General features: G+C 35.1%; 1 protein-coding gene across 1 annotated transcript; it reads right to left on the bottom strand.

Annotated features, from left to right (window-relative positions):
- Positions 1-481: 481 nt before the first annotated feature.
- On the bottom strand, positions 482-24,938 carry LOC129230010 (uncharacterized). Its single transcript, XM_054864395.1, has 4 exons — positions 24,808-24,938; positions 17,942-18,113; positions 9,914-10,053; positions 482-908 (listed from the first exon to the last, which is right to left on the bottom strand). The coding sequence occupies exons 1-4, from the start codon at positions 24,828-24,830 to the stop codon at positions 581-583; spliced, it is 663 nt and encodes a 220-aa protein (XP_054720370.1). The 5' UTR covers positions 24,831-24,938; the 3' UTR covers positions 482-580.
- Positions 24,939-27,545: the final 2,607 nt, after the last annotated feature.

Genomic DNA, 27,545 nt, shown 5'->3' with positions numbered 1-27,545 from the left:
ATAGGTTCTTTCTCTATTTGAGTCAAGCTGTATTATACTTGCTGCACAACATCTTCATAAAGCATACATTAAGTTTTCTTCTTTTATTCCGTGTATATTATTTTAATTATTCAAAAAATTATGTAGATTCTTTAGCAATTACTATGCAGTTGGGAAAAAAATAACTGAAATATATTTATTTTGCATTAATAACTTCATAATTTCGTTAAAGAAAAAAAAATGTTATAATTTTTGTGAAAGCTGCGTTTTCGATTACAGGATTTCTACATTCGCCGTTTCAGTGTTAGTTTTGTTGAGGATCCATCTTGAACCCTAAATTAAATACACCAGATGAATCTTTGAACAAAGCTGACATTTTATTCCGCATTATTTTCGTATTGTCTTTAATCGCCAATGATTTTTCATTATCCTCCCGCAATTAGTCTACCATGAGCGATACCTACACTTTTGAAAAATCGCAGGTCATAATCCGACATGTACTTAAAACCTTTATTTCAGTCACAATAATCTTTTTCTTTTTACAATTAGCAATCTGCTTTCAAAACTATATTGTACACAGAGAAAGTTCTCTCCGTTGTGGTCAACATTTCGAATGATCTATCAGCTGCTCTCCGTCCGTTAATTTGATCGTTGGATCCAATGAATCCCCTAAGAGTCTGGCTGTTTGGACACCAATATTGTCAATAATGACTGTGACTGGCAGTGAGTCGTCATTTTCTTCACTGATGGTGGACAACTGGCGAGCTGGATACGTGTGCACACGCGAACAAGATGCGATATCTCTCGGGTCTGTAGGCGCCTGACTTGAAGCAGTAGAGCTTGATTGGATTGCAGCACCCTCTCTGTGACTTACAGTTGGTTCACTTTCAGTCTGATTCTGAAGAATTTGAAGACTCGAAAGTTCAGATCTGAAAAGATAAATTACACCATTCAGAGCGATTGAAGTGTTAAAAAACAGATAGTATTTTCAGAGAAAATTAGGACACGTGGTCTTGATTCCTCGTGTTCATTTACCGTGATTTTTCAATTTTTAACCGACTTCAAAAAGGAGGCGGTTATCAGTTCATACCGTATGTATGTTTTTTTTTTTGTTTGTCCACTCATAGCGTCTCACCTAGTGAACCGATTTTGATGATTCTTTTTTTAATGGATAGGGGATGGCTCAACTTAGGTCCCATTACTTTGTTTGACCATATTTGTTCTTTAGAAAAAAAGTTATGGGCAAAAAACAGTAAATTTTATGCAATTAAAATGATATTGTAGCGAAGTTCGCACTTTTCATTCGTGGATAACAGTGGCTCAGTGGTAGAATTCTCGCCTCCCACACGAGCGACCCGGGTTCAAATCTCGATTAGGATAAAGTGAATTTTACTAAAATTTTGTTTCTACTGTTTCCCGTATTTTCTCGAATGTTCTATTAATGTCTGTATCTTTCCAAGTCTGGAAAGTTCCAGCACTTTCTCAAGTTGTATATAAGGAGATGTAACGTTCATTCGTGGTTCTGAATAAAGATCTCGAGTTGAGAATAACGAGTATTCGCTTCATTTGGCTTTCACATTGTCTTCGCTATCTTCATCTACGCGACAATATGAAACTCATTGTTATAAAAGTTTGGTGCCATATAACAGTAACATTAATAGTATTTGTAATGATAATTTTGAATAAAGGCTTTTCTAAAGCAATACAGTGATATAGAGCCGAACTTCTTACTAGGTAACTTCTTACTTTTACTGAAATATCTACATTTACACTAAAAAGAATGAAATAAAAAATTTTTGAAAAAAAAAAAATAGAACCGACTTCAAAATTGCTCTAAAAAGTGAAAAATAATTTTATTCTTTAAACACCATCGATAATACTTTTAAACATAATTTTTGAAGTTGGCGCAAAAACAAAAAGTGAAATCCATTGTAACCATGCTTCGTTCATATTTTTATCAAAAAATCATCCAAAGTTAAGAACGAAACAGTTATATCGTTACTCAAATATCCTGTCATCAATGCGTAATGCATGTGGTAGTGAAGAAACTGGACCTGGTAAAATTTATACTTGTAGTTGAGTTATGGCTGTGAATGATTTTATCGATCGTTTTTGCGCCAACTTCAAAAATTATGTTTAAAAGTATTATCGATGGTGTTTAAAGAATAAAATTATTTTTCACTTTTTAGAGCAATTTTGAAGTCGGTTCTATTTTTTTTTTTCAAAAATTTTTTATTTTCTAGATTGTGTTTGAATAGTTCCAAATAGAATTAAATGTAAATATGATGATGATTCAATGGATGTTATCCCCTCAATTCAGAATCCTCATCCGTGTTTAACCTGGAAGTTTCATTATTCCTGTCATTTTTTTAAATACTGGTTTTCGTTTTGTTTAACTATGCACGCTTTCGGAGATCTTCAATTTTCCAAGGAAATCTCGCGGTCGTCTTTCGTTTATTTCGTGCACCTCCTTTCCTTGCCGAGACAGGAATTTTACAGACGTAACCAATCCTGTTCAGATACATAAAATTATTGTCCGTTTTTCAGCAGTTGAGCTTGGCCACGCCCCCAACACGTGGTATCGGAAGATTCTATATGCGTCTTTTGGGGATGAGGCTTCAGACCAACACTGAGAAAGGTTGCCAGTTGGCCATCGTTATCGCGCTGGAAGAAAACGAGTGTTCTATAATTTTCTAAGAAATCACCTCCCACCTTCTCTCTCGGGAAAAAAAAGTGCTACAAAGACAATTGTTTGACTTAAAAGCATTTTAAGATTTGCAGTTTATTTCTATACGTTTCGGGTTAATTTATCATTTATTTTGCAAAGGAAATCCTAAACTTTCTGTTTTTCACACAGGTGAAATTGGAACCAAAATGTTTCATTCTATTATGCTGAAACTTTCACAGAACTCAAACGTGGGTTTTTCACGCATTTTCTAATTATAAATCTCTGATAGCATTTTGTTAACTTTGCTGGTCAACCATTTCTCACCTTATTTTCGATCCAATTTTCTTCTTTAAAGCGTTTTTTTTTAAAGTATTACACAGTAGTATGGGATAAATGAACTACTTTTGCAATATGTCGAACTGTTTTACTTCGAATATCATAAAGAATTAATACAAATTTGGAATTGCGTTTGTTCTTACTTTGCGAATTCAAGCCATTTTGAAAATAATACGTAGAATTTATGAAGTAAACAAGCAAAAATTGATACCAAACGATTTTTTAACTATCACTGCACTGAAAAAATAATAAAAAAAGAAAATGACGACAACTTTAATTTCAAATTTTTCTCAAAATATTTCTCTGTCACCTCATTTTCGGCCCATTTCAAACAGTCAATATTTTGTAAAAAATGTTGGGTTGATGTAATCATGTAGAGACAGTATGAAAAAGTATTGAACTACTATTTAAATTTCTAGGCACTTTATTTTTAACCACGCACATTTAAAGCGTACGAAAACGAAGTTCCAAAAACTCAATTTTAGACGTTTTAGTGATATTAAATAGGCTTATAGGGTTCAAGGGCTCTTTTCAGGAAAGTTTCTAAAATTGAAGTCCCCCCCCCACAAAAAAAAAAGAGAAACTATTATGGGTCACCTTTGATGGCGTTAAGGTAAGGGATGGGGTTTGGTACACTCCTCCGCAATTTTGTAGAGAAGGAAGTCCCTCCCCCCCTCCTCCCAAAATAACTGAAATGAGACGATCTTTCATGGTGTTTGGAAGGGAGGTGGCGGAGTTTTGCGAATATATAAAAAGGGTAAGGGTGTGAAATCAATCGCCCCCTCCCTTGAATAGTCTCTGGATCCGTCCTTGACTCTGAATGTAAAAGGCGTAATTTTTAGCAAGAAACATTGCTATAGTCAACCTATTCAGTTGTTCAACATACCGCACATTGCCCTCCCCCTCTCGCACCATTTAGGTGAGCTAACTTAGCGATTTTTGTGTCGAGAAAGAGCATTAAATTTAGATTTTAAATCAATAGCCGATACGGTTTTCCCAAATTTTGAATTGTGTCACTTTCTTGCCGGGATGCGATATGATTCTTTGTTAAAAACACACATGATCATAAAAATATTGTGACTAGCGCTATTCAGGGGGGGAGGGGGAGCTGGTCTTTTCCCTTAAAAGAATTGTTAGTGCGATTTTGGTGACTTAGAGCAAATCTAAGGAGCCGTTCACAAATGATGTCACACTTGAAAGGGGTAGGGAGGGAGGGTTCGGGTTTCATGAACTTCTGACAGTTAGTCTCAAGGGGAAAGGAGGGGATTACATGAAATGTGACTTCACACATTTTTGGTCCAAATAAAAGTGTTCGTTATAGTAATATGTTCATCGAACATTGCGTGAGATGTGACGAGGGTAAGGTGAAGTGTAACATCCTTTATGGACAATCCGTGTGGACGTTAAGCTACTGTGTACTGAAGTGTTATAACTAACTTCGTTTCTGCCCCCCCCCCCCAGAAACGAAGTTGGTTAGCGTCCCCCCCCCCCCCGCGCTGGCAAATATTCGCCCTGGGGGCAGTCGTCATCTCTTAAGACGGCCCTACCGATGAACCTATAATTTTAAAACAGTATTCCAACCAAAGTCACTTTTTATAACGCACCGAAAATTATTACATATTTCTAAACATTAACATTCATGCAATACTTAGGGAAATAATCTTGACTAGTCGACCCGTGCGGAACTCCGCACTGTGTGTTTCGAATTGTTTTATAAGGCATTTCGCTCTTTGCAAATTTCAAAGAAAGAACATCATGAAGAAGAACCGAAAAAAGTATTTTCAATGCAAACATAAATATTATTAAAATTGTGGCTTATTGTCTCGTGAAAAAGCAATAATTTGCATGTGAAAAAACAGGTTGTGGCAAATACAGTCCTGCCCATGTGAGCATCTGACGGAAAAAAAGAAACATTAAAGAGATATTTATTGGCTCGGATTCGAAGTAGCACGACACTCCAACAACCTAGCGATTGCGCCTTCCTTCTCAAATGCTATTCATTGAAGGAATGCGTAATAAAAAAACAGCAAAAAAAGCTTTTTGCCTAAAAAAATAATAAGATAATGCTTCTATGTTTTGTCATTAGCCAGCATGATACGATTTAAAATTATTCGTACAAAATGGAATTTAATTATAGTAATAAATTCGATTGAAAATAAGTGTTTTTATTTTAGAATACTGAACAATTTCCTATAGCAAGCTCCTTAAAATTCAAAACCAAAACCAGTTGAACTGAGTCCGTTTTTTAAGTGTAATTTTTCGAACGTAGACAAAATGTATTTTTTTCTTTTTCTTCAGCCGAAAGCAGAGGAGTAGAAAATGATTTCTTACTAATGAAGTTGGTAATAATTTTAATGTTTTATATCGTATTCGAATAAATAATTAAAGGTTTACAGGGTGAAACTCGTAGTTTCAATTTGGCGTAGTATTTTTTCATTTGTACAAGAGGTCGAACACTGCTTTTAGAAAAATCTGCATTTCAGCATACAATGAAAATGTTTTTCTCTACAAAAAGGATTCCCTTGAGGTAAATCTAATACTTCTTTTTATGCTTACATTATGCTTAGTGGTCTGGACAGAGTCAAAGCTTTAAAAAAGAGGAAGAACACCCTTCGATTAACAGTAAACTTATCTGAATGATAACTGTAGCCTGCATAAAGGAGTCGAAACACCAAGTAGCATTCCCACTGCATTTATTTTATTATGTGTGTTATCTGTTGTATGTTATGAGTACATGTAATGCGTGATATTAATGTAAATTTGCTATTATGTCGGACAGCCGGAGCTTGCCCGAAGTACATATAGTTTATAGCCGAACGCTCTACCGAAAAAAACTTAACAGAACAATTAAGTTCAGTGCTTTTGAGCTTTATTTTAAAAAAAATCACACACACACACACATGTTGATTTTAATTTTTTTTCCTTGCCGAAAGCGACGCAAACAATTGGAAAATTTTATTAAAACTTTGCTTTAAAAGAATTGCATAAGAACTACAGGCTGCATCAAGGTTTTGTAACAGCAAGGAGCGTTTCCGAAAACTTGATTTTTAGATCGTAAGTCTATTTTTCGGCTATTATTAGCCGGCATATAATTTTTAAAATGAGGGGGGAATTTCCTCAAGAGATAAGAAAGATCTCGCATACTAACAGAAAAATAATCCACTGAAATAATATATAAGATACGATACTGAAGAGAAGTGTTTTTATTTTTGAAAATTTTTACAATTTGTTATCGCAGGCTGTTTGAACCGTTATGGCATAGATGGCAGCACATGTTCATCATATAACAGCACGGTTAAAGTACAAAATAATTTGAACCAAGTTCTTTTTTTATGCGTAGCTTTTCGAATGTAGTAAAAATGTGATAGGCTATTTGTTTTTTTGCAAAAAGAAGAAAAAATATATATCTTACCCTTCAAATTGAAGTAGTATTTTTTTTATTTGTAAAAAGAGTCAAAAACTTATTAGAAGAATCTATATTTCAATATACGATTTATTATTTTTTTCTGAACAAAAAACAATTCCATTGTAGTCTGAAATCTTAAACCTGATACTTATATTTTCGCTTACATTATGCTTTAATTTTCTTACCGGAGCCAAAACTTTAAAAACCAAAAAAAAAAAAAAAAAAAAGCCTTACAATTAAGCTCCATGTTGCATCAAGTTCCCACAACAGCAAGGAGCGTTTCCATCTCATCTATTCTCTCATATTTGTTATTACGTGTTCATGTAATGCGCGATCTTTCTCTAATTTTTGTGATGCAGATTGTCCGAACATGGGCCTGAACACGCATTCTCCTGGTTATCAGTCGAACGCTCTGCCGATCAAGCTATTCAGCTCTGCCGGTTACGGTGCAAGTTAAAGTTATAAATTTAACCGAAAACCTCATTCTAGTTCTTTAAAACAGGTTTTTTTTACAGAAAAAACACTTTTTAGACCGTGGGTCTATTTTTCGTCAGTAGCCTGCACGATAAGCTTTAAAATAAGGTGTAAATCAAAGAAATCGATCAAGAATTGAGGAAAATCTCGCGTAGAAACCAAAAACAGTCTACAGAAATAATATATAAGGATTTTAATAGTGAATTGCATTAATATATTTCAAATTGATTTTTTTTCTCTCATTTACTTTTATTTCTCACATGTAAATCTTTTCTGGAACAATTGGCCAGTCCCCGCCTTTGGTTCAACCAGGTTTTATTTTTTTTTCGGGGGGTTGGAGCAACTTTTGTTTGAAAAATGTTTTCAGCATTTTTTAAAAACTAACTGCTACTGTAGATCTACTGACTGTATATCCACTCTATATGATCTGAAATTTTGTACAATCCATACAGATGCATCAAAGACCCAGCCCCTAAGAGCTGCTGAGTCACCTCCCCCCCCCTCAAGAAAAAAGAGAGGGAGATAAAGATAGATACTAAGTCTTCAAAAAGAACGCAATCCTTAAGCATTTCAATGCCACAGTCTGTGTGGCAATGAAATTTTCCTGCCCCCCCCCCCTTTTTTTTTAATCAGCGCACTTGCAATTTCGAATATAGGACATTAGTGTTTAAAAGAATATCGTTCAAAATTCAGAAAGCCTATCTTTAATAGAAATGTTTCATTCGGAAAACAAAATACCTTCCCTTTTTTTTTTAATACAATGTTTATAGTTCTGAAATTTTCAGTTTAAAAGGTAAAGATTCCCCGTAGACGACAATTACGCGAAGCTAGAAACGAAAGGAAAGAACACAAAGACATTTTCGCAAATTTAAATGCCCGCCAAAGTCAGGGTTGCCTCAATTGCAAGCGGTAGCGATCACCCCCGCGCTAAAATTAGCTCAGCTTTCGGGAAGGCGTTCCGAAGTGTCTTCTCCTCATGAATGCACAATACTTAATTGTTATAAAAACCGATTTTAAGGGGTTTTTTTTTAACTTTAATTCAGATTAGCTGATGCATTATAATTTTTGTGAGTATGGCTTTCGTTAAAATGGGAAAAAGAAAAGGAAATAAATATTTATTTCTTCGGTATTACGTTATTCTGTTATCTCGAATGTTTGAGTTAAGTTCAGATTTATTTTCTCTTTAAATGTAGAGATTCAAATGTATTTTTATTAAATAAAAAGGCTTGAAACTTATGAATTTTATAAGTTATAAACAAAAAATTTCTTAAAGTATTCTACTTGTTCTCATGGACAAATATGAGATTTTGTTCGAGGAGATCCGATTAAGTCATGTACCTGAAGACAAAGCGATGTCCAGTAATGAAAAGAAGTAGCTAAGCAATCAAATAAATCCGGAAAGGAGTTTCCCTGAGAAACCAAAAAGCTGTATTCTCAATGTAGTACTCAACTACATAAACGGGCTAAAACAGTATGTCTTGAAAGCTGTGGCTGTGGAGAAAACAAAATGCAAATTTGACGAAAGCATAAGTGCCCATATGCAAAATTTAAAGGGGGGAGGGCTCAAATATTCTCCTTATGGTTTATCAGTAAAAAATTCCCTATGGAAACCGATTTCAGTACAGACTAGAGTTATTAAAATTTGAAATTTTTAATAACTTATTCATTAATGACTGATGAATTAATGATTTTACATTTTTGCAAAGAAAAAGTACCAACAGCAAGGAATTTCTAATTTCTAAGGGGGGGGGGGGGGCTTGAGCCCCACCTGCCCGATAACTCCAAGAGTGGCACATGCCTCCACTGGTTTATCTTTTGGGTAGTAAAAGGGAAATAAAATACCTTCTCCGCGGACCCACAGACAGAAGTCCAACCTCTTTGGAGGCTCTGGTAATATTTGCCAGGTTGAGGACCAAACACTTCACGGGAATGAGGCTTTATCCCGATGGTCATCGAAGCTATAAGAGCTGTCCTCACAGCACAGACATTGAACTCCGCTCCTACCATATCTTTTACTGCCCTGCCATTTTGGCGAAGCTCTTCAAAATCCATCCTGATCCCCCACATCAACTCCTCTATTCCTCGGAAGTTATAGATGTGGCTGAGGCTGTTTTGGATACTTTCGGATCAGTTTGATTCCACCGTACTATTCCAGTGAACAAGACAACAACAACAAAGAATGCCATTTTCAGCTAACATTTTGACGCCGGATAAAGACCTTCCTGCTTTTTTTTTTTTTTTTTTTTACAGAAATTGATTAGTAGTTTTGCTTTTGGTTTCCCCCAAAAAAACAAAAGGAAAGTTTACTAAGGTCTTCAAAAATATACATGCAAAACTAATACATCTAAGGATGAGAAGTGTGTGGGATATTATTGAGAGAAGGGGTCCAATAATTAACCCTCTCCACTCCTGGAGGGAGTTGATTTTTGACACACCGATCATTAACCTATTGAGTGGATAAAATCAGGTTTTGCAAGTCAATCCACAGATGTGTCAGCTTGATGTAACTGCTAATGAACACGAAATCTGGAGTTTGTGCAAGGTCAGAAAGCAACTCTTGAAAATTACAAAACGTCGGTCTCAACATATTTCAAATTGCAGGTCAAAAACCAGCTCTCATCAAATTATATAAGTTGATGCACATTTTCGCAAATGTCTAGGGTTTGAGTAAGCAAATGAAAGACAATTCTTCTTCTTCTTCGTGCTTATTGCATTTTTTTGTTTGATGAGGACTACAATCTAAGTGTTTCGCCTCCCTTGATATATTTTATTCCATATAGTACATAATGTTATCATCTGGTAAATAACACATGAAAGAATTTACAGCACAAAGAAGGGAAAGTACATCCGGAGCGAGGGTGGGAGTCGAACCCATCGCCTCAAGTGTGGAAAGCAATTGCTTAGACCACTGAAGCCCCGAATGTAGAGCAAATGAATTCGAATCCATTGTTGAAAATTTTAAACTAACCAGTATTGCTAAGTTGCTTGTATATTTCCATAACCAGAATTCGCTACCACGGAAAGTTACCACTAAAGAAAAGCTGAAATACCTCTGTGGTGCATCCGTGCTTGCGGTGGGTATTTGAAATCCGAATTGCTCCTGTTTGATGGCATCTTCGTATGAAGGTGGAGATTCCATCCTCTCCGTGATTGTGTAAGGCCTTGGCCGCGTCCGCGCTGGATCTTCGTCCTGCAAATTCAATTTATAAAAGTGAATTTAGCGTAAAAGGGATCAGTCAGACTTACGATTCTCGTACGTCTGTTTACTATTAAAACTGCAGGTTGCATACAGCATCTTTTAGGATAAAATTTGTAGCACCAGTGAGTCACAAGAGATCCCTTTCAGAGTGCCATTGGGGTCCTTGTGGCACACCACTAGCAACCTTGAAGGTGTCATTTGGTTCCGTATGGCACCCTACGCCGTTACTATGAGTGCCATTAGGACCCATCTGGTATCCTCAATTATGCCATAAGTGACAACGACACCTCTGTGCTAGAACGTTTCGCTCTAAAAGGTGCCAACTGCAACCCGTAGTTTTGACAGTGTAGTTGGCTTCTCCACTTTTATGGCTCTGTGCTGCTTTGTAGTCGTTACCTACCCTCTGTACTAACAGAATAGTAACTAAAACGAGACAGACCCTTATGGCCTTATGCGAAAGTCGAGTGACGGTCATATAAGAATCCTAGTAACAGGATGGTCACGAAACGTCATTATAAAATGATGAACAGGTTTTAGGAACTTACTTGTGTCAGTCCGTGTCTAAAACTAACATCGAAGTGATATCTCCACAACGTCATAAAGTGACTGGTAACAGATTGTTGCAGCGACGTCACACTGAAGTTATGTGAAATGTATCACAAATGCGTCTTAGCGTGACTCCTGCAAGGTGTCACAATTCTATCACTTTGTGGTTATGACAGTTCTAACTCGTAGTGACATCCCTACAACATTGCCACGATTTGTTGTGCTCTCAGGATGATGGTTTAACATTTTGATTGCAGCTGCACTAAGCACTTTAAGCAGGGCTGTGAAGTTGGAAGGAAAATGGCCGACTCGGATTCTGACTCTCGGATTTTTAAAGCCTCCGATTTCAACATTCGACTCGGACTCCTTAAATACAGGATAAGTCCGACACCGACTCCGACTCCACAGTCCTGGTTTTACATGGTTGCCAGAATAAGTATCTTCGAACCTGATGTAACAGCTAGATAGTAGATTTCTTTTTCCTAGTTTCACCGTGAAGGTCCGTAGCCTTAAACGGGGCTTGAGAGATGGAGATCACACCTCAGGTTAACTTGGTTTTTGACTCTGCCAAGTTACCAAAAAAAAGAAAACATAGTAACTGAATTTTACAATCAATATTCTTCAGTCTTGCAACATACTACTGACCGTTTGGTTAGATATCTGACAAGCACAAAATCATATTTTCCTATATTCCAGTGTCGCCAAACTTCTTCCTTTTCTACCTTACAAAGAAGAGGGAAGCTCGTTCACGAAAAATTTGCTACTTAAGAGCCATTATTTTGAAATTCAGACAAAAAACGGAAATTTTGGCAGTGACCATTTTTGATTTTCCTAATTTTTTTATATCTCAAAGTAGGCCATAAGAAGTAAACATTCTGAAATTTTTAGCTTTCCAAAAATTTTTTTTCGCTCGTTAAAAATTCCCAAAGTTTGACGTTTTGCAGCACTTTTTAGAAAAATTCTAAAAGTCGCATTTCAGTGCGCTTTAGCTCTTTACAGAAACACCACCCCACGGTTATGTTTATATTTATTGGTTGTACTGTATCTAGTGATGACGACTTCATAGTTATTTTGGTCGGGGGTTGTTGCTTTCTTCAGATAAGGGGTCGCAAAGTATGGATTTTATCCGTTTTCGCGCAAGTTGAACCTGCGTTATTTCCCCCAAAAAGCCACCCCCCGAAAAAAAATGTAACATATACTGAAATTTTATACTATGAAGAGAGTAAATGACACAAAATTTGTTTGAGGTTTAATTTTTTTTAGGAGAAAAATGCCCTGATATTTTTCAAATTATCAAAAATTGTGCTTTTTTGATCACAATTAACTCAAAACAGCATCACTAGGAAAAAAAAAACCTTTTATATATTATGGTACCTGGCTATGTGTAAAACATCATGAAAAAGAAGCAGCATGGGATCTCTTCTTGTTTTCCAGAAAATAATTTTTTCTGTAGCTCATTTTATGCGTTTTCTCGTACGTAAAACGTGTGTCCAGTATGCAGATTAGATCTTCTAAAACTTTAAGGATGTAGTAAGAATGTATATATGTGTGTAGAGAGAAAGAAAAAGACTAGTAATACTTTATTTTTCTGATTTTTACAAATTGATGTTATTTTAATTGCAGGTAATTCAGAAAACGATAAATCGATATTATATATTATATATATATATATATATATATATATATATATATATATATATATATATATATATATATATATATATATATATATATATATATATATATATATATATATATATATATATATATATATATATATATATAGATTTATCGTATCAATCCCAAAATAATTCTTTCTTATTTATGTCCGTAGCAATGGAAGAAATATCATGAACAATATCTGTTTCACTTTCCTCTAAATGCCTTTTTTCTATGTCATCTTCAAATACCTCTAAAAGGCTGTCGGTTCTTGATAAATCAGTATTATCCGCTTTTTTTTTCCTTTGTACATCGGTTAAAAGCAGCTTCAATTTGACTTTTTGTCAGATATTCGTTCGGTTGGAATATTTTTATGTCTTCAATCATCTCTATTCTCATTGCGTGTTCTGCAACAAAAGAGAAAACAAAGAAGAAAACATTTTGGAAATCTCATGTGAGGGGTGGGCTCTCCCAACTCGTAAAAGTACACAAATAGAATTTCTTTATGAAAAGTTCCTTTATGGTAAAAAACCGGCAGAAAACAGACGTCCGACCAAGTAGAACATGCAATGAGAACAGAGATGATTGAAGACATAAAAATATCCCAACCGAACGAATATCTGACAAAAAGTCAAATTCAAACCTGTTTTTAGCTGATATCCCAAGCAAGAAAAAGCGAATAATACTGATTTATCAAGAACTGACAGAATTTTAGAGGTATTTGAAGATGGCATAGAAAATAGACATTTAGAGGAAAGTGAAGCAGATATTGTTCATGATATATATATATATATATATATAATATGGATTTATCGTTTTCTGAATTACCTGCAATTAAAATACCATCAATTTGTAAAAATCAGAAAAATAAAGTATTACTAGTCTTTTTCTTTCTCTATACACACATATATACATTCATACTACATCCTTAAAGTTTTAGAAGATCTAATCTGCATATTGGACACATGTTTTACGTACGAGAAAACGCATAAAATGAGCTACAAAAAAAAATTATTTTCTGGAAAACAAGAAGAGATCCCATGCTGCTTTCTTTTTCATGATGTTTTACACATAGCCAGGTACCATAATATATAAAAGGTTTTTTTTTTTCCTAGTGATGCTGTTTTGAGTTTATTGCGATCAAAAAAGCACAATTTTTGATAATTTGAAAAATATCAGGGTATTTTTCTCCTAAAAAAAATTAAACCTCAAACAAATTTTGTGCCATTTACTCTCTTCATAGTATAAACTTTCAGTATATGTTACATTTTTTTCGGGGGGTGGCTTTTTGGGGGAAATAACGCAGGTTCAACTTGCGCGAAAACGGATAAAATCCATACTTTGCGACCCCTTATCTGAAGAAAGCAACAACCCCCAACCAAAATAACTATGAAGTCATCATCACGAGATACAGTACAACCAATAAATATAAACATAACCGTGGGGTGGTGTTTCTGTAAAGAGCTAAAGCGCACTGAAACGCGACTTTTAGAATTTTTCTAAAAAGCGCTGCAAAACGTCAAACTTTGGGAATTTTTAACGAGCGAAAAAAATTTTTTGGAAGGCTAAAAATTTCAGAATGTTCACTTCTCATGACCTACTTTGACATACAAAAAAATTATAAAAATCAAAAATGGTCACTGCCACACCTTGTCTGAACTTCAAAATAATGGCTCTTAACATCTTACGTTCGGTTTTTGTTACAATCTAGTTTTGATAGCTAGGATAAAAATAGCAGGATGATGTGAAAGATTCGTGTGGTTCAGTGTCTACTTCTCCGATTTTGGACATCTGACAGGGAAAAAATCATTCTATTTTTTTCATTTTAATTTGCGTTGCACTGTTAAACAGCGAATAAAATATCGATGAAACATTAGAACATAAACCTCAAAAGATTGAAAACAATTATTGATTACAGTTGGGAGAAACCTAACCTGGCAGCGTCGCAATGCTGTGATTAGGATCGGCGTAGCAGTCACAATGCTTCCAGGTAAGGTTTGCCTCAACTATAGTGTCGGGAGACATTTGCAATATTATAGATATATAGCATTGTTGGAAGCCAATGATTTCCTAGTTGACTTCATGCTAAGACTCTACCCGGGGGCAGATATAGACTACAATTTTAAGGGGATTATGCCGAAGAATGACCCCCCCCGCCCCCCGTAACGAACAAATCAATAGGGGGGGGGGGTAGAAAAATTTCTGCAACTGCTTGGGTGTCAATAAAAAGCGTCAAATTTACCAGGTATAATGCACCTAATAAGGCATAAACGTTACAAATTAATTTCATAAGCAATGGAAAAAGAAGTAGTATTTCAAATATTCACTTTTAAGAAATTAACGATTTAAAAATATTTCTACAGTCGTTTACATTTTATTTATAAGATTAAAGTTGTAAGAAAATCACTTATTGGGCGATGTCACACATTATTTAGTCTTTTAAAGAGCTTTTAAATTATAAAAAGCCCTTGAAGAAGGTTAAAAGTTCCATAAAAATGTAAATAATATGCCAAATATATAAATTCAGTCATCAAAAAACATTTTAATAATTTTAAATAATACACTCATATTGTAAAGTAATCTTCCAAATGAGTAAAACACAAGCCATTAGTTAGCATTAAAATTCTCGTAGAAGTGTGAGATAATATACCAACTAAATTAAACACCATTAAAAGTTCCATTGAAATGCAAAATAGTTCGCCCAAAAAATACATCAAGTCATTAAAAACGCAAAAAGTTCCATTGAACAAGATTGAAATATATTGTAAAAATCTTCTGCTAAATAAATAATACTATTAATTAGCATTAGCATTAAAAGTCCCATAAAAAATGTAAGATAATTCGCCAACTAACCTGAACAGCATTAAAAGCTCTATTTAGATAAAAAATAACTCGCTTAATATCAAGCCATTTAAAACGTTAAAAAATTCATTAAACAAAATTAAAAGATATTGTAAAAAAAATGCCAAATAAATAAAACAAGCCATTAATTTGCATTAAAAGTCCCATTAAAATGAAAGATAATTCCCCAACTATCATGAAACTCCATAAGCTCCACTGAGATGCAGAATAATCCGCCTAATAAATGTATCAAGTCAATGAAAAACGTTAAAAGTTGCATTACAATGTTAACTCCGAACGTAAAGAGCAGCCAAGACAATATGTAATTTCCTGTTTTCACCAAAACAAAAAGCAAACAAGCCGGGAAGTATCAATGTATCCCTATCCTAACTCTTTCCCAATTACCAAAACATTATTGTTTAGTAAATAATTAAATCCACATTTCTAAGGAAAAAAGTTTCAAAGAGAGAGCCATCTTAGCTACTTAATTTAGTGCACTATTTATAAAAATGACTTCATACCTTGAAAAATTTTATTCCAATTCTATATTCTAAAATCCAGTACCTTTTCTGGAAAATAAGTTTATCGATTCATCGAATTAAACTGCCAAAATTTCGTTACTACAATTAATTAACCACAATCCATTTGTCACACACCCGCCGAAATTTGGCATAGCTGTCTATCTATAAGCTTGCACAATCTCAATAATAAATTTCATATCGGCCAATTCCGTGTTGGAAAAAGGCACCCATCCTTTCTTCTGGTGCATGTTTTCTGAGAAAGATTTCAGCAAAAATGATATTTTGAGCAATCAAATTCAGGAAAAAAAGGACAGGACAGATAAGGAGAAGATAAAGAAGCTTCTTGTGTCTTTTTTAAGGGTATAAGCTAATAAAACATTTTGATAAGATTATTATTAAGAAATAGGGAGAAAGATCAATGAAGTTTAAAAGTCATAAACTCTTCACAGTATGATTCGTTTAACATTGCAAAAACACATCAAATTTCCACCAATTTTAAATTCTATGAAAAAGCCTGCATACTCGTAATAATATTTTACTTGACCTTATAACCTAAAATAATACCTTCACTATAATTGTCATTTTTTTAAATTGAATTTTGAAAAAAAATATAGTGAAAATAAAATAAAATATTAGTATATGAATTATATACTTTGATAAAGATGACCTTCAGTCAGCTGGCAATACTGAATCTTCTGTTTTCCCTGGGTTAAATAAACTCAGTATTTAAACCTTGTCCCCTAAAAAAATCTTCAGCTTGCTTTATAGCAGTGTTTCTTAGTATTGAGGGGCACAGGCCCGTCATTTCAAATTTTTCCAGGAGGTGGGGGGGGGGGGCAAAGAACATGTACTCCAGTGGTGCCCAATCTATGATCCGCTGACCATACGTGGCCCGTGAACCTGAGTCATATGACTCGTTGTTATGTTTAATGTTACTAATCGAAAAATATATTCTTGAACGTTCCGAAATAACCGATCACCTTCATTCGGTATAACAAATGGTTGTTGCAAATTTGAAGCCAAATAGTCAGATATTAGTTTCTAGAAAACAGATGGAAGCTTCGTATCAATAAAATAATCATATAATGATGATAATAACAGTTCTTGCACTGTAATTACTTTTCTTTCTTTTTCCACGCTATATAAAAATATTTAAATAGATTTTAAGTTTATACGCGTCCTGGCCCGTGATACACACTAGTAATATATACTCAGCATTTTACCCAACATTTAACCGCGCACTGATGTATTCAATGCATATTATAACAACAAAAAACGAAAACACGTGTATGGAAACAACTTTATTTCTCGAAGCCTGGGGGGGGGGGGGATGCAACAGACCTCTAACAGACCCTCAATGACGGCCTGGTGTGTCATTTCCCTTGTTTCCGAGGGCAATTCTAGAATAACTTTCCAATTATGTTGACAGCCAGTGATTTCCCTTTTTCATTGCTTTTTTCCTCTCCTTTTAATTCTGATATGTTGTTTTAAAAGCTTTTTGAAACCAAATTAATGGTCTTTAAGGGCTATGCCACACGAAAATAAATTCATGTTTTGAGTAGTACGAATTGAGACAGGTTCCTCCATGTTGTTCTGCACTAGAATTGCTATGATAAGGCAAGACAGATTTCTTTTAAGGTGCTCTGCACTAAAAAGTTCTACAAGAAAACAGGTTCCCTCATGGTGATCCGCACAAATTTTACAAGAACGAAGTTTCACTAAGGTGCTCTGCACTAAAAGTCTTACAAGAAGGCATGTTAAAAAGCACATGCTGCACATTCTACATTAGAAGTCCAACAGGAGAACAGATTCCATCAGAGAGTTGGACAGTTCTGCACTAGAAGTTCTACAAGAGGGCAGGTTCCTTGAAGGTGCTCTGTACTGGAAGTCCAACAAACAAGCAAGCCACTCCAAATTTTCTCTACTAGAAGTCCTTCAAGATGGATGGCAAGTTCCCTTAACTTGAAAATAAATCATACATAAACTTTGCCTGGCGCAGTATTGTCCGTTGAACCATAATTTCTAAAATAATCTAACAGCTGCACATACACAATAATGAATTTCAGAGACAGCGGAGATTTACAAAGTCAATAAATATTCACAAAAGACAAACTTACCACTGGCTTCATCAACAATCTGTAAACTGAAAGAGAAAAGAACGAAAGGGGAAGAAAGGGAGTAGAGAAAGTGAAAGTGAGATGAGTACTAAGGTGCGCAAAAGAATAATGAAAACCAGTTTCTGAAACTGTCATTTAATAATTAGGAGGGCATAAAATGGCAGTGACCTTGAAACTGCTAACATAATTCCTTACCTCATCGTGAATAAACGCGGGATTTCCCAGACCGGGCTGAGAGTCACGCCCTCCTCGTCGATCTGATGGATTCCTCCTGCTCGCTCCACACACACTGCAGCCGAAGAAGATTCGAAACCAAATGACAAGGACCCAGAACAGAATATTGAAGCCCAGCAGCACAATCAAGAATCTAGGAAATAGAGAAATGATAGTAATGTGTATTCCAGTTAGTCACTGACAAATCGCAATGTAAGTCGATTTTTATTATATTTCATTCTTTTGTGTAAGATTTGCTTTAAGACAGAAAAGTGTGAAGCTTTTTTTAAAATTTGCTGATTTTTAATGTAATAAATATCAATAAAACATGCACTCACGTAAAAAAGGAAGATTTATTCTTCGTTTCTGGAAGAACTTACGCCATTATTGGCACGAGTTCTTCAAGTAGTGACGACTGTGATTGAAATCTGTTGTGTGCTCTCAAAGTTTCCATCAAATTAATACCTCTTAGTGCTGTTGAATCTGGCATTGCTGGGATCCTGCTCTGGATCAAAAACGATAGAGTTGTCTTCAGGGCCCAACCGGTTAACAACCTCTGAAGTACCGCGAGACTTCAATTAACTTAACGATCCTAGATTTTCCTTATCCTTCACCAGAAAACTCTGCGTATGATGTCGTGGTCTTAACTCGTTCTCAGAATATCGCCACTATTAAGGCAATGCATTAATTTATAAAAATAGAATTCACCGCAAGTCTTTATTATTTATCTTTTTTTCCCAGTTCCCCAATGGGAAATCGTATAACATTCTCTTAAAAACCATACATGATTTGTCCAACAAGGGCTAAAGTTAAATTTATGTCTTACTAAAAATACTTGATGTTGTGGTACTTCCAATACATAGATACTTTCAAAAATAAACATTTTTCTTTTATGTTTATTTTGTCGGAAACTTTGCAGGAAGGAGGAACTCAACTTTATCAACCAGTAAAATCGATTCGGCACATGCACAAACCACGGAGATCTAAGATCTTCTAAGAGATCTTATAGTTCTTCGTGGATCTAAGAATTTATCTGAAACTCGGTTTCAGATAAACTCAATAAGGTTTTCAGATTTTTTCGAAAAGGATTGCATTCGACAGATAACAGTAATTTACGTTGTAGGTATAAAAAGTATGCGTAAAAAGTATACGCACTTTAAACGAAAGTATAAAATCTAATCTACTAGTTTAAATGTCTCAGAGAAGCAGAAGTTAATATGCTTTAAAACATAAGTAGACCGCTAGTACTGGGTCTTTCCATTTGAAGTATGCTCTAACTGGACAAAAAAATGTTTAAATGCCATGGTTCGTACTATATACACTGCAGTTATGAGAAGAACGATAGGGCCAACAGATAGCGCCCTGCCATTGTCTTGGAGAGGTATGTCGTCATTCCTGGATTAAAAATACATCCGAGTGAACAGAACGCAAAATAGTCGAATTTCGTGGAACATATGAGAACCCCCCCCCCCCCCAAAAAAAATGCTTGTACGTGGCAGTTTCGCTTAGCTTCGCTTTTTTTTTTTTGAGCAAAAAAAGGGGGGGGGGGGCGAATACCGAAGCTTCGGCTGATCTGCATGTTGAGTTTTCGCATCACGGGACGCTGCCAAAAAGAACCAAATGCTTACCGCCAAGGAAACCAAACGTCAGCAGCCAACAAAAGCAAATCCACCGCCAAGAAAGACGAAAGAAAATAAACGCGACTAAGTACAGTTTACACGACAGAAGAAGTTGGGGTTTTCTGGGATTTTTACCCCTCTGTATCTCAACCCCATGGAGACCCTCGGAGTTGATTTTTGGTGTACTCAATCTCTAGTGGCCCCTGACGACGTAAACTAAAATACAATCCCCTGAACCATCAGGGGGAGGAGGAATTAACATTAGAAAATCGCTGTTCAAAAAAGTTTTCGTTTTCTTTGACAGGGTTACAGCACAGACGAATCAAGCTGAAATTTCGCACACACATTCCTTGTGCCCTACCGATGTGCCTTTCGTGCCATTTGACAACCCTCCCCCTGCCACTCGTTTTTATTCCCCAAATTGTACTTTAACGGGGTTCTGTCACAGTCCCCCGGGGGGCTATGGTAATGATTTTTTGTATACATATTTTTGGGGGCCATTGAGTACATATACAAAAGTTCAACCTCCAGGGCAAGAGAAATTAAAGTTTGAAAATCACTAATTTCCCTAAATTCTTATGTACTCACTCTCAGCTCACAGGGTTTGTTAATCTTTGACTGCTGTTGCAAGGTTAGAACAGATCTAACAGTTATTTAAAAGTTGTCTTAAGAAATGAAATTTAATAAAGACTACAACAGATCCAACAGTTGCAACTAGACGTTAAATCGCGGATATCACAAATTTGCCAAAACGACTGCTGCATGCGCGCGGACTAAGCTCATTGGGCTTTTTGTTTTAAGATTCCTTGTTGTTTGTTTATATTTAAGCAGGGAAACAAATTAATGAATGAGATTAGAATGCTTTCTCCCTCCCCCCAAGTTTTGTCGATACGAAATTTCCTTCCCCCTGCTTTTCAGTTCTGATATATTTAAGGGGGGAAGAAATTTTAAATGTCGGCGCGAAAACTGGGGTTAAACGACTAATGTATTTTGCGTGACATATTATATGAAACTTTACGCATATGAATATGATACATCCAACTTTTTAGTTGAAAGCGAAAAATAGCACTTTTTTATTGGTTTGCTTATTTTCAAAATTAATGCATTTTTCACAAACATAACACATTATGAATTGAAAATATATGAAATACTTGTGTGGATATCCGTGTTTCGCAGTAATTTGTTAACAGACAAAATTTTTACGATTAATTTAAGCAAGAGCTAAGTCCGCGCGCATCATGCGCAGTCGTTGTGGCAAATTTGGGATATCCGCGATTTGACATCGAGTACAGTTGTATAGATCTTCTGACACATTCAAATTTAAAATATTTAATGGCTTATTTTTATTTATTTATTTATTTATTTCATTTTTTTGCTTGGTGATAACATGCGTCATTTCGTCTTTTTAATGAACTTTTAAACAAAACTAGGTATTAAACAAGACAAAGACTTCCATCAAAAGAAAGATAAATCACCAAACAATTAAAACAATTGAAAAATATTAGAAGTTTGTAAGTACCGCTAAGCATTTCAACTGTCATTGAAGAAATGCTGTAAGATAAGAACGAACATGTAACAGTGTAATAGAAGCAACTCTCTTAACCGTGGAGGGATAAGGTGAAACATTTTTATCTCACGTATAACCATTAATCGCAATAATTCATTCTTTAAACTTCAAGAAATTATAATCTTTAATGAGACTTCCGTTCTCTATCACGATCAATAACTCATAAGGGCAGGAGATTAAGTACTTTAAATGCATCTGAAAGTTACCTATTTCCCATATAGATAGCTTTATGTTGCATGCTTAAGGTTGGGTTCACTCAAAATTGTATTTCTTCTTGCGTCCGAAAGGAGGACTAAGAACAGTATTTAGAAGCAAGTTTTGAGTTAAATTTACGAATTAGAAAATTTTGAATTATTTAAATTTTTAGGTTTTAGATTACATTTCAAAACGTTGAAATACATTTCCTTCGGTTTGAAGCTGCGGAGAAGGGTATCAAAATGTGCAACAAGCATTTGTAAAATATAAACAAAAGATAACAAAATATAAACAACTATTTAATGTAAGTACAAACAAGAGTTTTTTTTTTTTTTTTCATGGCCTGCAAATAATTAAAAAAAAAAAAAACTGACGTGGATAGTGACCAAAATGTGCACGCCTACTTCTTTCTCTATAACACAGTTCAATAGACGGTTTTTATATAGTTCGTTCCATAAGTTCGCGGCCACATACTTCCTTTTTAATGCTTTATATAATTTTTAAAAAATATATAATACTCTGGGGAACCATTCCTACCCCACATGACGACTGTGCTTCTGTAAGTTAAAATTTCGATATTCTCAAAGGAGCAAACTTTACAGTATTTTGAGGATTTGAGTCTAGAGATAGGTATGAGTGCTACTTTTTACCCTCATTTAGATAGAATTCACACATTTAATTATCTAAAAAATATGTTGCATTGCGAAGCGCCCGGGAAACGCCGGGTAGTAAGCTAGTTTTCAAAATAAAAATCGATTTATTACATGATGTAATGCGTTTTTTTATTGTGTGTACTGTCGAAAACTAAACAAATCCCAGCTAACTAAGCATCCAAATTACTTGAGCTAATGATATACTAGCTTTTATTACATTAAAAAATTTCAATGCGTTCTGTAAGTGCTTTTAGCAAGAATTATAATTTTTTCCTGTGTGCAAGAAATAAAGAAAATATAATTGAAAATTAACGTTCTTCTAAATATCACTCAATTATAAATAAATTTAGATATGGTTAGAGTTTCAAACGTTGGTTGAATCTTCATATATCTATATAATAGCCAATGATCGAGTAACGCTCTTGACGTCATCAACAATGAAACTCGCGCCACGACATGATAATTTGATGATGTGTTTTCGTAATGTTTAAAATGCAGGAAAAGGCTTAATTTTGACAAGGCTGAATTCGGTCCGGTTACTTAACTGTTTTATTGGTAAGACTGTATCATTTCAGGGGAATGAAGAAAAGAAAACAATTAACGCTATCTACTGGAGTTTAGGGTTCGTCCACTGGAGTGAGGGTTAAAATTTCTACTATAAAAATATCACCAAACAAGCAATTGCTCCGTTCAAATTGAGAAGCATGTGATCAAGATTAATCGACTAATTCTGCTTTGAGATGTATCTGCGTCTTGCCTTCTATTTCAGTAACGAATAATTTTAAATATTGTAAAACAAATCACTGATACCACAAGAAGTAATCACTTTGGTCCCGGGGTATTTGGATGCAACGATGATCTGTGTATCCCGTTGTTTTGTTCAATGTTACAAATTAGAAGAAAGACCGATTAGTGACAATGTCTTTTAAACATGTATATATGTTCTAGCCCACGAGAATCATTTCAATATAAGGTGCTGCCTTCTTGTAAAAAAAGGGTTGAGCACCACTGAAATATGACATTAGTTTCTGTCTGTAGGAACTCAGATTTATATGATGTAACAATTTAGTGAAAGAAACGTGACATTGGTTAATGGTAAACCAGTAAATCAAACAAAAGACAAAACATAGAATGTTTATAAGCATTATGTTATATAAATATTCTGGGCCTGATTACCGAACTGGCCAACTGGATGTGGCCGTTGGCACCCGAATTTTAAGAACTTCAAAATGAATAAAATTGTTTTAGTCCATTATTTGAAAAAAAAATATATAGAGAGAACATTATGTTTTACTCTTTTATTTATTTGCTTTTTCTTATGAGCACTTAAGGTGTGAGATGCTCTACCCCAACAAAAATTTTGAACTAGTAATTGAGCACCTCAACACCGCTGAAATCACCACTCCTGGTTCTCCGTGAATGTGTGTAAAGTAAGACTACTGAGGGCAAAACCGTTTGGTCTAGGGTCCCCTAATGTCCTGAACCTGGCCTTGAAAATATTACATACAAAGATCTAACTCGTCACACATTACGAGAAGCGAATTTTTGCAAAGACAAGACCTCACAAATTAACCTTATTTGTTGAAGCGTTGTTATTAAACTTGCCAGGTATTTACTCCATGTAGTGAATTTTCCTAAAAGGTACTGGATTACTAACTGACAATAGGGTGAATATGCCAGACGTTGTCCTTGTTTCAGAAGTGTAGTGTGGGAGCGGGGAGGAGGGCAATATGCTCTTTTCTTTCTTTATTATTATTTTTTTAATTTTATGGTGCTTTAAAAGTATTCAGTTCAAAAATGGGTATAAAAAGCAGTAGCAGGGTTTCCCAAACTCAGCACCCACTGTGGGTTTGCCGTTCTTTGATAAGATGTCCGTGGAGGATTTTGAAAAAACAAATAAAATAAAATAAAACTGGTAAATACCAATCACTCGTTAAAAAAACAAATCCTAGCCCTCCATAGGCCACAGCTTACCTTCTATTTTTTCCATCTCTGTAGCCATCAAAACTAAATAACGACGCGGTCTAGATACTAAACCTGACATTCGACCCCAGATACGAAGAATTAAACCCAATAGTACATTAAAATTATGCCAGCTCAATTTTGAATTTTTATGATTTTGTTACTTATTTATTTCTGTCTGTTCCATTTGATTTTTGTACTCCAGAAGTTTAAAAAAAAGTTCAGCACCGTAAACTAACCTACCCAGTATATTTTAAGTAGCAATGTTCCCCTCTAATTAGCAATGGGTTATTTAAATAAGCTCAACTAGTCACTTTAATCACAGGGGTCTGCACTGAATATTGGTCTATGAAAGGGGTCTGCTGATCATTAAACTTGAGAAGCACTGCTCTAGAGCATTGTGGGTCTTAGGCCGGGCCTCACGTTTAGTGAGTTGGGCCTTGGGCCCTGTTTATAACATTAAAATCTTTATTTCTATCGGTGCAGAAAGGAAATGCCAATCTAGCCAAAACAGTTTCTTAAGGGATTCACATGAGGTAAATGCTGACGCTCATTTTGGCATATCATTTTCGGGTCATTTTGGTCGGCAATTTATCCCTCCCTCTGGTGACAAATCTACCCTAATTTATTTCTTAACACACTCTGTTTATTTCTTGATTCACATTTCTTTGTACACCTACCATCCAAAAGACACACTAGTTCATACCTAATACCTATGGAGCCTTTTGTTCCACAGATCTAACTAAATTATACTTTGGCTATTATCGTTAGATACAACATTGAAATCGTTATAATCTATCGATAAAGACCAGGATTATTAATGTAGTAGAAAAAGCTTTCAAAAATACTTACATGAGGTAAATGCTGAGGTTCATTTTGACAGTTCATCTTCCGGTCATAGTGGTCCACAGTTTATCTTTCCCTTTGGTGACAGATCTCAAACCCCAATATACCATACCATAAGATCATTAAAATAACACAAGCACGTCATAAGAATTATATCTTTTTCTTCTTCAGTTTCGATAAAGGCGGACTTTAGTCCAAAGGAAAAAATTACTCCTATTTTTTGGCTTATCATTTTTTTCTGAGACAGAGATAAAAGTAGCATCGGTGGTAAATGCGCACAGGTAGGCGAATGGGAGCGTTTTTTGATGAACAATAACTGATTCAGTAGTCTGCAGACTAGCGGAACTTTTGAACAGTGGTTCCTGACCTTTTAGAGCACATTTCCGCCCCACTCTGGAATCTGACTGACAACTATCACCTCCATTCCTATTTTTTGTTGAAAAAACCTTAATTAGGTGACAGAGAATATCATATCATTGAAAATATAAACCCGAATTTGAATTTAAAATAAAATGTATACAATAAAGCAATGATTATCTAATCATTTTTAAATTTCAAAATCTGTATATTGTATAAAAATGGATGTTAATTTGTGTGTATGTTCCTTGTATAAATGCGCAGTTTACGTCGGATTTTTTCGAAATTTAGCTTATAGGTTCTTTGATGCTCAGAAATTCATGCAAGCGGGGTTTCGTGCCCCTGTGTGCTTGTGGGGGGGGGGGGGGGCAAAAACCCGCATAGGGGTTTTTCCTTTTACAAATGCACAGTTTGCTTCGGAACTTTCCCAAATTTGGTATAGAGGTTCTTCGATGTTCAGGAATTGTCATAGGGCGGGGTGTTTGCCTCCCTTTGATGGGGAAACCCCATGGGAGTTTCCTTATGCAAACCCACAATTTAAGCACTCATTAATTCACATTGTTTTTTTTTTCAACCTGAGAGGGGGTGGGGTGGCGGGGGGTTATACCACAGGGAGGTTTTTTCTAGAAAATCCGTGAAACGGAATGTTTACGCCTTCAAATAAAAATGATTGATTTTTTTCAAATTTTAAAAACGTCCAAAGCCGTCTAAATTTAAATTTTAAATCATAAAATTGCTTTTTTATGCACGTTGACGAAAAATTTTATTCTATTCTTTTTTTTTTCCAAATTTAAGCCTCATCGTTGGTCGCATTACATGACACAACTTTCATCTTCGAGGTGGACCATGCAACGCAACTTGTAAGTACATAAAAGTACTTTTATTTTAAAGTTTTTTTTTTTGTTTCACAAAGCGAACTGATATGTATTTGAAAGGAAATATATTCAGCTAAGATCATTGACATACTTTTCATAAACAGAAGTACATTTTTTATGAAATTATTTGCGTTTTTAAATTGGAATCTGCAGAATTAAAGACGCGTTGACACTCATAATAAAAAATAAAAAGTAAAAATGAAAGTTCGAAAATTCATAAACTTGGTGATGTATGTCGAAATACTGCCTTAAGGTCCAACCGCGGTGTGAGGAGGAAGCTCTTCAATTTTCAGGTTTCATTTTGACTTCTGATTCCCTGTAAGAGCTCTGAACAATCGCTTTCGTTTAAGTTTTCTTCGATATTCGCTGACTTTTTATTACTATTATTTTCTTTTTTAAATACTCACCAACCCTATCGCCCCTCTTGAGAAGCTAAATCACCCTTTTGGGGGCGATAGCCCCCCAGGTTGGGAACTAGTATTTTGGAACAATATATAAGGTATTTTTCATGGAATCTCCATCTTTAGAAAAAATGTCTTCAAGTAATATTTAAAATAGATTAATATGTTAATAGTAATTTATGGAAAAACAATAGAAAAAAGTTTTTATTAAAAGTTTAACAGCAAAATATTGTACAACTCGTTCTTCAGGTGCCAGCTACTCTTCCATTGTAATAATTACTGACGCAATTGTGTTCAGACTTTATTGACGTACGGAAACTTTAGAACAATACGGTTTCCTTCCATGGAATTCTATAGATTGGTTAATTTTGAATTAAAAGGTTGATAAAGCATTTAAAAATGAGTTGAAATGCCAAACTAAAAAATTGCTCTATGGCTAGATGTAAATTAAAGGCAGCGTTTAAGAAAGGCTAGAAAATATCTTCATCAAACAGTGGATTAATTCTGATGCTATGCTAGCTCTGGGTCCGACAAATCTCGAGCATCCACCTCGTCCGAGTGACTAAAAGTAGCCTTGACAACTATTGTCTTCCTCTGAGAAGTTGAGCTATGGCCTTGAGCAAGTCCATTTCTTTCAAGGGAGAGCAATCAGTAAGAGGAATTGTTATGCGAAGAGTTGGGCTACCATTGCAGCAATTTTACTGGCGAGAAAATCCTGTACCACTTGCTACTTCATACCTGAATTATACTGTTCGACCAATGGGCAATAACACTGCAAACTAAATCCGTAAGTTCTTAAGTCGTTTTTCCTCACCCATATTTCAACAAATGGAATGGTTTAATCGGTCGGGCAACTCAACTTACCAGAGGTGGACAGTAGTCTTCTCAGAACTGGAGGAAAAGAATCCATGACAAATATAATTTTTAATCGAGCGTATTTTCCCACTTTCCGTTGTCTTCAGAATTCCTAGTAATGTGATACTTTACAAGCAAAGTAATGTGTGTTACTTATATAGATACTTGAGTAATTAAAAATTTCTAGTTTTCTTCTGAGCCCTCTGAGCAACGCATTATCAACTTCCGATGTAATTTAAGCTAATGTAAAACAAAT

Source organism: Uloborus diversus, chromosome 9 (genome assembly GCF_026930045.1).
Source record: "Uloborus diversus isolate 005 chromosome 9, Udiv.v.3.1, whole genome shotgun sequence".
Classification (NCBI taxonomy): domain Eukaryota; kingdom Metazoa; phylum Arthropoda; class Arachnida; order Araneae; family Uloboridae; genus Uloborus; species Uloborus diversus.
Note: the sequence above shows the minus strand (reverse complement) of the source record. Positions and strands in the feature narration are given on the sequence as shown.